Source organism: Lathyrus oleraceus, chromosome 1 (assembly GCF_024323335.1).
Source record: "Lathyrus oleraceus cultivar Zhongwan6 chromosome 1, CAAS_Psat_ZW6_1.0, whole genome shotgun sequence".
Lineage (NCBI taxonomy): Eukaryota > Viridiplantae > Streptophyta > Magnoliopsida > Fabales > Fabaceae > Lathyrus > Lathyrus oleraceus.
Window position 1 is genome coordinate 452,210,762 of NC_066579.1, and position 17,358 is coordinate 452,228,119.

General features: G+C 32.7%; 1 protein-coding gene across 1 annotated transcript; it reads right to left on the reverse strand.

The window, feature by feature from the left end:
• Positions 1-12,439: 12,439 nt before the first annotated feature.
• Positions 12,440-15,588, reverse strand: LOC127115283 (probable LRR receptor-like serine/threonine-protein kinase At1g53420). The gene is made up of 16 exons (XM_051046862.1): positions 15,492-15,588; positions 15,089-15,290; positions 14,960-15,031; positions 14,799-14,870; positions 14,635-14,706; positions 14,470-14,541; positions 14,284-14,358; positions 14,135-14,202; positions 13,942-14,026; positions 13,798-13,857; positions 13,571-13,633; positions 13,451-13,486; positions 13,315-13,352; positions 12,852-13,231; positions 12,564-12,765; positions 12,440-12,528 (listed from the first exon to the last, which is right to left on the reverse strand). Exons 1-16 carry the CDS (start codon positions 15,586-15,588, stop codon positions 12,440-12,442), a joined length of 1,683 nt encoding a protein of 560 aa, XP_050902819.1.
• Between the last annotated feature and the right edge of the window lie 1,770 nt (positions 15,589-17,358).

A 17,358-nucleotide genomic window follows, 5' to 3' on the forward strand; every position in this document is an offset into this window, starting at 1 on the left:
TTAATTAAAAATGTGATTTTAATATATTGAAAATATTATAATTTTTTTCACATAGTTTTAAACATAACTACATTTCATAACTATGCTTAATATACATATATACTTACTTAAATATATATATATATATATATATATATATATATATATATATATATATATATATATATATATATATATATATATATATATATATATATATATATATATATCCTTATTAAATAATATTTACTTAAAATCAATATGTACTTACATAATATATCTAACTTAACAATATTTTTATTTACTTAATAATATTTTTGCTTTCTAATATTTACTTAAAAATATATGTACTTACTCAAATTGTATTTATTTACTTATTTACAAATATATACTTATACAAATTTAATTACTTACTTATCTAAAAAAAATTATTTACTTACTTATATAAAAATATAATTAAATACATATATTTACTTACTTAATATATAATACTTACTCAAAACATTTAATTTAAAAAATCTATACTTACTTAATATATAATACTTATTTAAAAAACTTATATTTATTTACATAATATATAATTATTTTAGAAATATATATTTATTTACTTAAAATATATTACTTAATAATATTTTTACTTACTTAATAATATTTACTTTAAAAAATATATACTTACTCAAATTTTATTTACTTACTTATCTAAAAAATATATATACTTACTTATATAAAAATATTACTTAATAAATATATTCTTAAAAATAGCTTACTTAGTCAAATAAAAATTTCACTTAATAAATGTAAAAATAGTTTTAAATTATTACTTAATATATTTTTTAATATATCCTATCTTTTATAAAATATTAAATAAATCTAATAATAAATTTAATAATATATTAAATTCTGAAAAAAATTAAAAATCTATTAATATACTATTTATTATTCTATAACTATTTAATATATATTTTATTTTTTTATTTTTAATATAATAAATATTAATATATTATCTTAATATATATGTTTTGTTAAAGTAATATATTTTAAAATATTATGTTAATACATATAATATATTATGTGAATTTCTTCTATATTTTATAAAATACTACATAAATATAATAATAAAATTAATAATATATTATAAAATCTTGTAGGCAAGTTGTCTATCGTAAGAGTCGTGTCCAATATCATTTTTTTCGAAACATTAATCAGGAACATTCCAATTTTACTTGGAGGCCAATAATCTCACACACATTGATAATTTGGATTTGACGACCCCTAAAACAACGACATATTCATTTCTTTCAACAACTGATAAAATCTTTGCGCTTCCTCATTCGACAACTCTTCCCCATCAAAATTCTCAGGTTCATTATAGGTCACATTCATGTCAAAAGCATCGCCAACCATCTCATGAATCATATTAAATTGTCCATCATATTGCATATGTGATTGACTACTTGGAGCATGCATATTAGCTGTCTCTGGTACGTTACTCGTCAATTGTTCTTCGTTATATGTCCAAGCCCAATAACTTTCAATGAAACTTGTTCTATTTAAATGACGTTCTAATTCCTCTGGATAACTAATTATAGGTCTACATTCACATTTAAGACAAAGAAATCTTATTCCTTATTCACTTCGACAATATTCTTGAGGTTGGAAGAGAGAAAAGAGCCGAGAATTTGATTTGTGTCTGTGTGTCTGTGTATGAGAGAGAGTTGATAAAGGATACTATTAAAGATGCTTAGAGATGATAATCTCATGCCTGATGAAGGAAAATTGTATGATTAGTGAATTCTTTATACTGGCAAGGGTAAAAGTGTCATTTTGCAATATCACTATATAACTCAAATTGTGAAGAATTCCACATTCTTCATGTTTGTTTCTCTCTTTTGCATTGTTGGTAACGAAAAGAAGAAAAGAGAGAAAGAAGAGGAAGAGAAAGGAGGAGGATCTTGAAGGAAATGGAAGAATCATCATCATCTTCATATCTTAAAGCTCAATTCCAGTTTATATTTAGCTAGTTAGCATTGGGGTTTTGAGTTTGAACATGCAAGATTGAAGTTAGGGATTTAGGGGTTTAGTGAATTTTTGCTATGATTATGAAGTTTGTGTTTGATGTACGGTCTTTTCTATATTATAGATTTTTTGTTGCAAAAGTTCATGACATGTGGTTGTGTTGATAATTATGTTGTTTGTGTTTTCAATTTGGATTGAATTTGTTAGGGTTGACATGACAATGGATGGTGTGTATGAATTCATCGTTGTGTTTTATTATTCTGAAATGTTGTGTCTCATTGTGTTAGGTTATGTGTTGGAAAATCTTGGTTTAGAATTGAGTTTTCTGAAAAATTATGAAGCATCAATGGATTGATCCTATGAACCAATCGACTAATGTCATGAACTTATGAAGATTTATGGAATTTCTAGAAGTCAATTGATTGACTCCTTCATGTTAATAGATTGACATGCCCGAAAATTATCCAATTTTAACGTGGCAGAAAGTGAGTCAATACAAAAGTTTTGAAAATGAAAAAAAAGGAATATACCCTGATAGTGTAAAATATTTATACACTATCAATCAATGAGACCCGTGTATCCTGTCATATCATACTTTTATTTTTAAAATATTATTATGTTTTGACAATAAAAAATATTTTGATTGAATGTCGGTGTTATAATTCTTTACTCTGACAGTGCACTAATTTTAACCTCTTTAAAAATTAAACGACCATGTTTATGAAATTTCTATTTTTTAGGTATCAACGTTTATGAAAATTCAATTATTATCCTTTCGTTACCAACCATTTTACTTCTAAAACAAATACGTTTGTCAACTATCATTTTATTGAATTTAATTTAATATAATATGTATAGCAATTTTATTTCTCTAGTTCTTACCATTGATGCACCATCGGTTATAAAATAAAAGGGAAAGTTGCACTATCAGAGCAGAAAAGAAATGGTGAAATACATTTCATATAAAGATAAGTGAACTCTAATATATTAGAGAGTTACAACCAATTTCTAATATTTTATATTTTTTGAACGCAAGAGAAATTTATATTCTTTCTATCTTTTAATTCTTTTTTTTATTTTCCTTTGTTACATGAAATATATTTCCTTTATGTCGAAGTGAACGAAAGTTCGTCATCAAAACTTCTCATGACCTTATTTAACTTTTCGAGAGACAGAATTGCATGTCCTTGAATAAAAAATGATGTATGATATTATTTTTGTTTTCCTCTTTTTGATGCATGCCTTGAATAATTAAAACTGTGTTTTTCTAAACCATGTATGAAAGATGTAAAAATGATGATTGCTTTTGGTATTTCATGGACACATGTAAAAATGAGAGATAATTCTTTGAGAAGTGAGATTTTCAAATTATTCACCATGAATAAATATTGTTTAATCATGGCACCTAAGAACAACTATTTTAATATATCTCTATTTTCAATGTCAACTTAATCTACTCCAAACTCATAAGTAGTGGAAGTTGAAGTGAAGTGGGTGTTGCAAGATGAGTGAGGCAAAAATAAAAAAATTAGGTATTCTATTTCACGTAATGAATTTTAATAGTTTTGAAATCAATATTTTGTGAATAATTTGGAATATCACTAAAAAAACAGCAAAATTGCAGCGGCTGAAAAAGTAATTTTGTGGCGTTTTTAACTGCTATAACTTACAATAACAGCGTTTTATTGTAATGCCAATGGCGGTTTTATATTAAACGTCATTCAAGCCGCCATAATTTACTTGATAGTAAAGTCACGGTTTTCTAGTGTAAGCAATGGACTTTTAAACCGCCACAACATTCATTATTTTTCATAAATAAAAATAACATGTTGCAGTTTAAACCGCCATAATTTTTCCCTTAAAAAAATATATTGAAGCATCATTTATAGTCCAACATTTATCATATTCAAAAACTATATATAATTTATAACTACTATTCATAAGTTTCATTACAATAATTGATTGACTCATTAGCATCTCTAACTAATAGAAGCTAAATAAATTTAATTCCTATAGAACTAGTGGAAAGCTGAAAGATGATATAAACCCCAAAAAGATATAGGTGCATGTAGCCCCATCTGGATTTTGGTATTTAATCATAGAAAAAAAAAGAATTAAACTAAAATAATAAATAACACCACCTCCATTTTTTTGTAAATCATTAGCAGGAAATCCTTTGATGATGAATACACATCAACAAGTAAATTTCATATTGTTTGACACTTAAGTCGTGTTTATAATACCTCATGTATTTCTAGATTTATAACATGCTTATCAAATAGAAACTGCGTGTAACAGCAGATGACTATTAGTGTAGCAATTTGAATATTGAAGTCGTGTAACAGCAGATGACTATTAGTGTAGCAATTTGAATATTGAAATCGAATTTATGAATAATCACTGTAACAGCAGATGACTTAAATTTTGTTTCGTCTGATATCAAAAGTAGTCATTGTACCTTTGGCATTGGTTGAGAAGGATCCGAATAGACACGGCTTTGAGAGAAAATAGAGGAATCGCCATCGAATTTGAGAGAAAGTGTCGTTGTCTTTCAGAGTGACCCACTGAAATGGCTTGGTGTTTAGCGATGTGTTGGTTGGCCGCTTGTTTGAAATGATTGTACACCTCTTTAAGATTTTGGTCAAATGTCTCATTTACATTTTTTCTAAGTCGGCCAATTGTCCCCCGTAGGCCGCCCGCTCCTTTTCTTGAGACTCCTTCTCCTGTTGAAGGACCTTTACAACCTTGTCAGTGTAAGATGTCATTTCCGCAACAACAGCGACACCCTCTTCGTGAGACTTTTTTTTGTCTCGAGAGAAGATTGACGCAATGCATTCCTAGAAGCAAAAGAAGAAAGAGTCTTAGGAACTTCCACTTCCTCCTGAAGAGACTTCAGCTTGCCTACTTCTTCTTAAAGGGCCATCACTTTTTACAGGAGTTGGGATCTCTTGTGCTCAGGAGCCTCACATTTACCCTTTGAAGTATCCCTCTACTAGGAGGATTTTCCCATAGGTAGAACATCACTCTGATTAGCAGTAGTCAGTGAAAATAAAAAAGTCATTCGGTAAGCATAGAAAGTCACCTTAGAAATGAGTTCTATCTTCTCTGCTTCAGGAAGATTCTAGAGATATGCAATGTCTAAGGAACGGAAGCAATCTCCTACGAGGGAACTTCTTAGTTTTTTATCTGAGGGTATCCAATGCCAAAAGTGAGATACCACTTGAGGTTCCCTAAGTTATTTCTCTGAGGGTATTCAATCCCAAAAGTGAGATACCACTTCAATTTCGTCCTTTTATTATCTTTCTGAGGGAATTTGTTCCGAAAAGTGAGACACAACTCTCGGGCAGCGGATTGATTGATTCATAGATTCTATTCAACTTGGACAAAATATGTAGCTCCTTGGTTCTCTTGCCAAGGTTGAGTAAGAAGCTGAATCCCCCTCATACATGAAGATGTTATGCTTTAATCTCTAGTTTTGTATAAAAATGTGATAATGTACTATTGATAGGATGCTGAGAGAATTATAAATATTCTAGAACTGAGTGGACTCATAAGATAGGGAACTCTAATGAGATTTAAAAATCTCACCCCAATCATGTTGTTATTTTCTGGTAAGCTGTATGAGTTGGAGAATTGGCCAAAAGGATGAAGATCTAAGTCTTTGATGTCTAATGAATATGTTATGCTGTGTCTTTCTGTTTATTTCATTTAGGACATCTGACGTATTAAACATTATATATTATATACCTTAATTTAATACAAATTTGGATTTCATTTAGATGATGTTTGTTTTAGTACCAAATTTTTAACGCTTTAGGTAATACGATTCTAGATAGTATTATGTTGGGTGGTACGTATCTCAACATGAATTATGTAGTTTAATATTGTTTTATCTCTTTCTCACTCTTGAGACTTAAACTTGTTCTATTAGAAGATTCTCTCATAGTAAAATTTATAGTTTTGTTTGGGAGTTTGGGGAAGTCGAGAAGACTAATGTTTGAAGGGCACAAGAGAAGGAGACACCATATCTCTATCTAAACCTTAATGTATAAGGTACAACAACATCAAACTGCAATTCGTAAAGCATTGTCCGTTACATGTAAAATCTTGAGATTTTTAACGTGGATGTGACCTTGACACGTCTGTTATTTAAAACATTGGTTCCTGTTGGAACATTATGTCAATATTAAAATATAGGGAGATGAATTTGAAAAAGTTCCTTAAATCCCACATTGTCTGTTAGTTGAAAAAGTTTCTTAGTCCCACATTTCTCAGGTGAGATATCATAGCTAGCTCACCTCATTATATAAGGAAATTCCCTATTTCATTCCTAAACACACAAAAAACTCTTTTTATTGAGTTTTTCCTTCCTCACTCTCATAACTCTGCGTCATTTGAATTGTCGAAGCGCCAACTTTTCTCTCTTTCTTTCTAATCGTTGAATTTTCTGAGTGTTTTTTTGAATTCTCTTTAGACAATTATGTTAATTTCTACTCGTTTGAGTTGAAAAATTAAGTATTAACTTTTGGATTCTCTTTAGAGATTTATTCGATTTTTTCTTTGTTTGAGAAATCATTTTGAGTGGTTAAATGACCATTATTCAATTCTCTTTGGAGGATTATTGGAATTTCTCTTGATTTTAGAAATTATTACGTCTGACCTTTATACGAGATACTACGTGTGCTAATTATACCATGTTCGAATGGTATTTACACCATCAGAATGGCAGCACGATAGTTCGACTGCTTTGCACAATTTTAGGCATTGTCGCAAAACGTCTTAAATAGAACGATCTAGTCCGCGACTCAACCCAATAATTTCTTCTATGGATGATTTTCAAAACCGTGAAACAACAATTTTAAGACATTTTGAAATGTCATGGATACCAAAGAAATTATTGGTACTTCTGCGGATGTTGTCTCTGACAAATCGTTCAAGTTTGAGGGAAGTCACTTCAAATGCTAGCAACAAAAATTTCAATTTTTCTGAAAAAAGGTTGCCACATTCTGACCGACGATATTCCTATTGCCCCTCATGGATCAACCGGGAAAATTAACAGTAAGAAATATGTGGATTTAGATGGAACACCTAATAGTGTTGAAGCTAAATTTGCTGCACAAATTTCCAACTAAAAAAATCGTCTTATGGAATGAGAACAACTATGTCTACAAAATCACATTTTTAATGGATTAGCAGATGACTACAAAATCACATTTTTAATGGATTAGCAGATGATCTGTATAATTATTGTCAGAAGAAACGATTTTGTTTGTAAACTTCTGTTTTTATTGGAATGCAATTTTGGACTTTATACATATAAAACAAACTTTAGCTATTCTACTAATTATGATAAATAGTAAATACTCTTAATTTTCCCACTGTCTATTGACCTTCCAATTCTCTTCACTAACTTATTATTAAAAGCCCATTAACTGTAACATTTAAAGTTTATTCAACAAAACTCCTCTGTAAACTTAAATGTTTCTTCCATTCATCATTCTTATCAACTTCTTGCCTCTGTTGAAGATTTCCTTTGATAGTGGTTTTGTGAAAATATTTGTTGCTTGGTCCTTACTTGCTACATGCTTCAATTCGACACTTCCTTCCTTCACGTGTTCTCGAATGAAGTGGAAGCGAACGTCAATGTGTTTGCTCCTTTCATGGTTTACTGGATTCTTTGCTAACTCAATTGCTGACCTGTTGTCAACTTGTATTATTGTAGCATCTTTCTGTTCTAGCTCAATTTTGCTCATCAATCTTCTGAGCCATATTGCATGACAAACACACCAGGATGCTGCTACATATTCTGCTTCACATGTCGAAAGAGTTACTATTGGCTGCTTTTTAGAAAGCCAAGTAAATGCAGTATTTCCCATGAAAAACACATATCCAGAAGTGCTTTTTCGATCGTCTATGTCTCCGCACCAATCACTGTCGGAGTAACCAACCAACTTGTATTTCTCTGAATTCGAGTAAAACATCCCAAGTGACACTGTTCCTTGGATGTACCTCAGAATTCGCTTCAATGCCTTCCAATGTGTGTAAACTGGCTCCTCCATGAATCGACTTACAATGCCTACACTCAATGAGATATCTGGTCTTGTACATGTGAGATAGCGAAGACTTCCTACCAAACTTCGATATTTTCCTGCTTCGACACGTTCTCCTCCATCAAATTTCGACAGTTTTGTTCCTGGTTCCATTGGCGTCGAAGCCGGATTACAGCTTTCCATCTTATATCTTTTCAAGATTTCTTTTGCATATTTTTCTTGTGAAATGAAGATTCCTGTTTCTTCTTGTCGAACTTCCAGACCAAGAAAGAATCTCATCAGGCCTAAATCTGTCATCTCGAATTCACGTGTCATTGTGCTTTTGAATTCTTCTATCATCTCATCATTACTGCCCAGAAAAATAAGATCATCAACATAGAGAGCAACAAGTAATACATTCATTCCTTTTTTCTTCACATAGATGGCATGTTCGTACGGGCATTGCTCGAACCCGTTCTCCTTGAAATATGTGTCGATACGTGTGTTCCATGCCCGCGGTGCTTGCTTCAGCCCATATAACGCTTTCTTCAATTTCAGTACCTTCTTCTCTTCTCCAGCTTTCATGTACCCGAGTGGTTGTTCGACATAGACTTCTTCTTCTAGTACACCATTCAGAAAAGCTGTTTTTACATCCATTTGAAATATTGGCCATTTGAATTGAGCAGCTTGAGATATGAGTAGTCGAATTGTCTCCATTCTTGCAACAGGTGCAAATACTTCGTCATAATCAACTCCTGCTTTCTGTTTGTACCCCTTCGCAACAAGTCTCGCTTTGTATCGTTCTATTTCTCCTTGAGCGTTCATCTTCTTCTTGAATACCCACTTTACACCAATTGGTTGACTACCTTTTGGCAATTCAACTAGCTCCCAAGTGTTGTTGTGGATAATCGCCCTCATCTCTTCGTCCATTGCACTTTTCCACTTCTTGTCTCGTACTGCTTCTTCAAAACTGATGTTTTCAGCATCTGCCAAGAGACATACAAGGTGCACTTCACTTGTCGAATCATACAGATCTTGCAAACTTCGCATTCTGGGTTGTGTAGGTTCATCTTCATCGTCAGAATCTTCAAGTTTTATCGAAATGTTTGATGGTACAGCGACAAATGGTTCTTCAACTTCGACAATAGCTTCTGTCGAACTGTTCCAGTCCCACTTACTTGCTTCATTTATTCGAACGTCTCTACTCACTATCACCTTCTTTCTTATGGGATCAAATAGCTTGTACCCTTTTGTTTTCTCATCATACCCAATGAGTATGTATTTCTGACTTTTGTCTTCAAGTTTCGTTCTTCGTTGATCTGGTACGTGTGCATAAGCAACACTTCCAAATACTTTGAGATGAGAGACTGTTGGCTTCTGTCCGCTCCACGCTTCTTGTGGTGTTTGATCTTCTAACTTCGAATGTGGACATCGATTTTGAACATAAATGGCACATTTTACAGCTTCTGCCCAAAACTCCTTTGGCATGTTCTTGCTTTTAAGCATTGATCGAACCATGTCAAGGACTGTTCGATTCTTTCTTTCAGCCACCCCATTTTGTTGAGGTGAGTATGCTGCAGTTAGAAATCTCCTTATACCCTGCTCTTCACAATACTTCATAAAGGCTGTCGAAGTATACTCACCACCTCTATCTGATCGAACTGCTTTAATGTGTCTGTCAGTCTCCTTCTCCACCATTACTTTGAACCTTTTGAACACCTCGAATGCTTCAGACTTTTCTTTCAAGAAATAGACCCATGTCTTCCGTGAGTAATCGTCGATAAAGGAAATAAAGTACCTTTTGCCACTGAAAGATTCTGGCGTGATTGGCCCACATATGTCGGTGTGAATCAAATCAAGGATATGCTTAGCTTGATATTCTGCCTTCTTTTGGAATGAAGTTCTTGTTTGTTTGCTCAGCACACATTCTTCACAGAACTTTCCTTCATAATCCATATTTGGTAGTCCATGCACCATGTTCTTTTTCGCCAACCTTCTTAAACCAGCATGATGTAGATGACCAAAGCGTAGATGCCATAGTGACGCTTTGTCTTCGACATTTACTTGTAAACATTTTTCTCGAACGTTTATCAGATTCAGTTTGTACATTCGATTTCTCTCCATTTCGACACGAGCAATCAGATGTCCCAGCTTGTCCTTCAAATACAGTATCCGTTCTTTCATCAGTATCGAATAACCTTTTTCTGTAAGTTGTCCCAAACTCAAGATGTTGGTCTTAAGATTTGGTACATAATAAACATCTTGAATTGATCCAATCAACCCATCTTTCTGCAGGTAACGAATCGTTCCTTTGCCTTCGACCTTCACTTTCGATGCATCTCCGAAAGACACATTGCCATCTTCAATCTTTCTCATTTCTTTAAACAGGTGTTTGTGACCACACATATGGTTACTTGCTCCTGAGTCAAGGTACCAAACATTGTCATTTGTGTTGATCTCATTTTGAGCCATCAAGAGAAAACCTTCATTTGCTTCAGCTTCCAAGGTTAGATTGGTTGTTTCTTCTACCTTCTTTTCGATTCGACAATCTTTTGCAAGATGTCCCACTTTATCACAGTTATAGCATTTGAATGAGTTACAATCCTTCGCATAATGACCATACTTCCCACACTTGTAGCATTCAAAGTTGGAATAATTCGACCTACCATCTCTTTGACCACGTCCTCTGCCACGCCAATTTTGCTGGATCGACTGTCCTCTGTCGAAGTTGCTGCCTCTACCACTTCGACCACTGTCACGTCCTCCACGACCACGTCCTCTTCCTCGAAGGTTTTGAGAAAAGAGTACCTTTTCATCTTTGATCTGCTCCTTGGTTTGATTTGCGTCCTCTGCTCCTTCTTCCTTCTTTTTCATCTTTCGTTGTTCGTGTGCTTCGAGGGAACCTGCAAGCTCTTCGACTGCGAGCGTCGAAAGGTCCTTCGACTCTTCTATTGCACACACAATATTCTCAAATTTATCTGTTAAAGATCTCAAGATCTTTTCGACAACTCGTGCATCAGTTACTGTTTCGCCATTTCTGCTGAGTTGGTTCACCACTTTTTGTACACGCGTGATGTAGTTAGATACATTTTCTGACTCCTTCATCTGCATCCTCTCCAATTCGCCACGAAGTGTTTGGAGTCGAACTTGCTTTACTCGATCTGCTCCTTTGAACACTTTCTCCAGTGTGTCCCACGCTTCTTTCGACGTAGTCGAACCGGCAATCTTTTCGAAGCCTGATTCATCAACAGCCCTAAACAGCATGTAAAGTGCCGTTTTATCCTTCGATCGCGTCTCTTTCAACGCCTTGTTTTGAGCTGCCGTATATCCCTCAATATCTGTTGGTTCTTCAAACCCGTCTTTGGTCACCTCTCACGCGTCTAGAGATCCGAGAAGAGCTTTCATCTGGATACTCCAGTTTTCGTAATTCAACTTCGTTAGCCGTGGCAACGGCATTTGATTCATCATATTTGCCATTAGCTCTGATGCCAATTTGTCAGAAGAAACGATTTTGTTTGTAAACTTCTGTTTTTATTGGAATGCAATTTTGGACTTTATACATACAAAACAAACTTTAGCTATTCTACTAATTATGATAAATAGTAAATACTCTTAATTTTCCCACTGTCTATTGACCTTCCAATTCTCTTCACTAACTTATTATTAAAAGCCCATTAACTGTAACATTTAAAGTTTATTCAACAATTATTACATAAATTGCAATACTCCAAAATAGGATTTGGAGGTTTTGGAAATGATGTATGACACCTAAGAAGCTGGAGCAAATAAGTATATTGTTAGCTGTTACCTACAGTATCAGATGGTATATATGAAAGGTTCGTGGAGGCTTAATGTTACGAACTTCAAAATAGTGCTTATAAGATCATCACAAAATAGTGCTTAATGTTACCTACAGTATTGATAAATTTCCCCTTAACTTGAAAGTTTTTAAAAAATTTGCTTCACCGCAAGAAGAAAGAATTTTTAATTGAGAGTCTGATTATTCTCCTTAGAGTAGACCAATTATCTTTAACAAATCGATTATCTACCGTGCAAGGAGTAATCGTACAATATAGAACTGCGCCGTTATATCCTAAAAGCAGCCAATAGTTTGACTGCTTTGTATAATTTTGGGCAGTGCGGCGAACTGTGGCTGATTTTTAAAACCGTGAAACAACCGTTCCTGTAACTCAAAAAAATATATTAAATTATAATTTTTATTTTGCCATTAAGATGAAAAAAAATCATCCTTGGCATATTTGTCCCTAGGTACTTTGCTAAGAGTTTTTTCTCAGTCCTTATCTCTATTTCTATAGTGAAGGATTACAAGCTGGAATAACAACAAGATATTGTTGTACCTCTTCTATTTAAAGTATGTAATCACTTATTTTGTTATTGTTTTTTTCAATACTATGTCAAAAAAAATTATATTCATCAATGTTGGTGATTGTTGCAACCAAAATTTGAACGGCTTCTTTTGCAGCTATATTTCCAGGTTGAAAGTCTTCATGATTTCTAGCATACACGAGTTTTACTTACCCGATAATTCTACTGATATAGCAGATATAAGAGCATCACGTACAGAAGAATTTAGGAGAGTCTGTGACCCTTTACCAGCCCAATACAAGCGGATCTCGAGAGTATTACTAGTAACAAGAACATTATTGAATTGTTTTATGATTTTCTTGCCTACTCCTCCTGCTTCTTTAGCAATATTGAAGTCCTTTTGCACTAACTTTTCCTGCAACATTTCAATAAAAACAATATTGTTAGTGCTATTCAATATGATTACAATTTATAAATATTTTGAATTGTTAAACCATGAACCTGAAGGTAGATATCAAATACACGTCTTCCCAGACTACCATAAGTTAGATCATCTGGGATCATTATTTCAGCAAAATGTAGATTTACTGTGTAACTACCATTTTGCAGACAAAATCCATAATAAGTCAAAGAAATAGGAGAAATACGAGCACGTGTGTATAATTGGGGGTCTTCCATAGTAAGTTTAGAGATATTTTGTGGGGAATAAGTTTCTCCAGCTTGTGCACTTCCAAGGAATACACCTGTGGTGCTAAATGCCTTATTTCCGGTTGGATATGCATGGAATGTTGCCGGTCCACCTAAACTCGAATCATCTTCGTAAGTTTTTCCATTGACTATTACTTGATTTCCACCACAATTTATATAAAGAGAGGTTGAGGCTGGATTAAGAAGATCATATAAGCAAATCATGTTTAAAACAAATGTACATTCATATATTTGTTTTGGCAATTAAGAAACTTACGCTTCTGACAAACAAATTTCAAACATGAATCTGTTCCTCTAAGAGAATGATGGAAGGAAAAGAACAAATTAGCATGCTTATCAGTATCATAAAAAGGAAATGTAAATGATATATATACTTGTATAACCAAACATACATGTTATTGCGTGCCCATGAAGGAGAAAATAAGTTCCTGTAACATATTAGCGAAAATGGTGTCATGAAAAGGTTATCAAGTAATATAGAAGCAAATAAACAGAAATGCAAATATTCTTACACATTTTCATTTTGACATATTGGATTCCCTTGGCTGATGTTGAAGTTATTGTATGAAAGATCACTATATGTATCATAAAATTTGATTAAGAATATGATATTAATGCAACATTTGGTCTAATTAAAATAACCTAAAAAATATTAATATTAATAAATGTAACTCATGGTTTTGAATTGCAGTCCGCAACCCTCGTTATAAGTGTTATTAGAAAGATGACTCACACGTGCAAGTTAGTTTTCTTTCCAAAAGAAGGCACTTCTCCGGTGAGAAGGTTTCCAGTTAAAAATCTGCCATAAAAGAACATGAAGATAAAAATGGAGTGTCGTCCTTATGACACCAAAATATGCTTCAAAAGGGAGTGTCATTCATACATGTAATTGGCACCGATCATGTCACCATAGCTCTTCGGAATTGTTCCACTTAATTTGTTAAAGCTGAGGTCTGTGAGAGAGATATCATGTTAATAACAAGTTAAAAATATACAGCAGATTGAAAAACTTTCCTATAACATAGTTTCAAAACATAAAAAAGGCCAAAGGTTGTAGGAAATATGTAATTACAAGAGTTGTAATTTTGTCATAGTCCCAAGGTATTCGGGTAGTGGTCCGTTGATGTTGCAATTCCTCAGAACTCTGTGAAACAATATATTATAAGTGATTCTGTTCCTGTTTTCTATTTCTTAAAGAGACATAGGATTATAGGAATCAACTCACAGTGTTTTTAACAATGTGTTATTATTCAGCTGTGGCAAAGGTGCAGATTCAGGACCATTCAAATCACTAATTCTCCTGCATATCACATTTAAATCAAAGTTAAGTAAATATAACAAAAATTAAAAAAAAAAATCAACTCTTTCTTTATAAATATATATAAATTAAAATATAAAATATCATACATACAATTCAGTTAAGTTTTTCAAAAATGAAATTCCAGAAGGAATCGGCCCACTTAATCCACTTCCTTGAATCATTCTGTCAAAAGCAAAGTAACCATTAATCATTCTTTAAAATATCAATCAAGGAATGCAAAAACAAATAAATTTGACGAAAAAAGGAAGTGCATACAGGGTGTTAATACTTGTCCAATTCCGAATATAATCTGGTATCTTTCCGGTGAATTGGTTGTCATCAATTCGGCTACATTAATTTAGAAAAAATATGAAAATTTGAAGCATCATACAAATTAATTTAGTATTGACTAAACATCACTATAAAAATTTGAAGCTTACAATTCTAGCAATGTAGTGAGCTTGCCGAATGTAGCAGGTAGTTCTCCGGAAAAATTGTTAGACGAAAATCGCCTATATATAATATTGTAAATCCAAACAATAAAATTGATTCTAAACAATGAAATTCAAAATAACTAATGGGGAAAACATAAAGTGCTTACAGTGTTTGAATTTTGGTTAGAGAACCAAACTCAGAAGGTAGATTTCCAGAAAATTGATTGTTATGTATCTCGCTGTTCATATAAAATTAAAGTTAAGTTCGAATTAAACTCGTTGAATTGAAAACATACATGTTTTTTTTCTCCGTGAAATGGAGGGTAACGAGAAACTTACAAAAATTATCATTGGCAACAGAGCAATCACAAGTGACATTGTTATCATAGACATGAGGTATGGTAGGCGTAACCCAATTAGGTTTGTTGCTGCACGGATCAATATTGAAGTCCCAATCCTTCTTACCAAGTGATTTAGCTATCGCTTCAAGAGCTTTCTCTAAACATAAAATTCACAAGCTATTAGCAAAGTACTGAAAATATATTAACTAAACTACACACACATGTCTAAAATAAAAGTGATGAACAAAAACATACACCAGATTTAAAACTAATATGAATCCTTAGATAAAAAAATTGAAAAATAAATATTAACAAAATTCTCAGTATTTGGTAGCTATGGTAACAATATGTATCATACTTTCATCCGGGTGAATAGTAGTAGCTCCAAACGCTGTAAGAGATATGTACCAAATGGCAATGAGTGAAAGAAAGAAAATTCGAGAGAAAATTGTCATCTTAATATCAAAAAGGGAAAGACAAGTTTTGGAGAATTCAATAATTTAGAGATAAGAGTCTCTGTTATATAATATAAATTTGGCATTTGAAAAATTCAGTAAGAGAAAGCCATGAATGGTTAGCTAGTTTCTAGGAAAGTCATAAATTATTTAGCAAAAGCTAAATATGCATTTTCTCAAATATTTGTTATTACTTGTAATGAAGTGCTCATCAGAAAGAAAGTTAAAGTTAAAACAATAAGAAAAAGACAATTATATTCTTATAAGTTATAACAACACAATTATACTAAGGAAATTAAATTCATTTGCCAAACATTTGGCCAATCTTTATTAAGGCAATTAAATTCAGAACAATACGAGAGTAAAAATGACTCACTCCCAACCAATCCTTATACTCTCTCTTAACTTTAAAATTTAGCAAGTAGACACCTTTTATTGAGAATTTTTCCTCCCACCACTTGAAAATATCATATTCCATTGATTTAAAAAAAAAACAATACCATGAAAGCATAATGATATTTGTTTTTGTTTATTTTCCTTGAACCCAGACATAGTAACCATGATGATATTCCTTTAAAACCTCACACAATACTCACATCATTTTTTTCCTTTGTATAAACCAACACCTCACCTCTCTTTCTAAAAAATGGAAACTTCCTGCTACACTAAAAACAGCACTGCACCACCTCCATTTTTTTCTTCACCGGAATCATCCATATAACAACCTTAACATCACCATTACTCCCTTCATTTCACCATAAGAGAGTCAGCCAAACACGACCGTAAAACACAAGAACGACCGTCGACCACCACGCACGGTTCCGAATTTGTCACTTTTGCTATGTTCATTTTACTTTCATGAATCAGTCGTGTTTTCTTTAGATTTTCGTTTGTTTTTCCGGATTGAGAGTTGTGTACAGGTATTTGTTGTGTGAAATTTGAAAGAAAATTATTACTATTTTTGTGTTTGAAAGATAAAGAGATTTGATATATGTTGTGGTTCTCTTGCATTTTTTATGAGAGGAAGAGAAAATTTTCTCATGTTTTGGTTTTTTTTAGAACTTAAGTATGGTATTATATTTTGGTTTGACTTTTCAAATTTGTGGTTTCTTTATATTATTCTTTGGTGTTTCATTGGAAAATATGAAAGTGAGTCATGTGTGCGTACTGCTACTGAGTTGTTTTCCTCTTTTTTTTTTCTTTCAGTTAGTGCGTTTTTATTTATATATATTAATAGTTGCGCTAGATTCACCACTAATTAGACCTAGTGGAGTGGTTGACACCTTGATCTCCCAACCACCAGGTCCCAAATTCAAATCAAGTTTTGTGTTTTCAAATTTAATGGAAGATATCTATTTTTGAGAAAAATTTTCATGCCAAAAGAGCTAAGGAGGCTTCGGAAGTTTGACTTAAAACATATGAAGGTGCTGATCAAGTTAAACGATCGAGGTTGTAAGGATTAAAACGTCATTTTAGGCTAATGGAGCAAGGAAAAGATGAAATCATTCATGAATATGTTTCACGAATGGACAAACTAGTCAATGAAATGCAATCCAACACTAATGATATAAAGGAGAAAGATGTTGTGGACAAAATTATGAGCACTCTTTCAACTCGTTTTGATTACGTAGTAGCAATAATTGAAGAAGGAAAATATGTCACCACAAAGACATTTAAATGATTTGCAAGTATCTTTGGAGACACATGAGATGCAGATGAGCGAGAGATCAAGTGGCACATTTGAGCAAGATTTAAAACCTCAAACGAAAC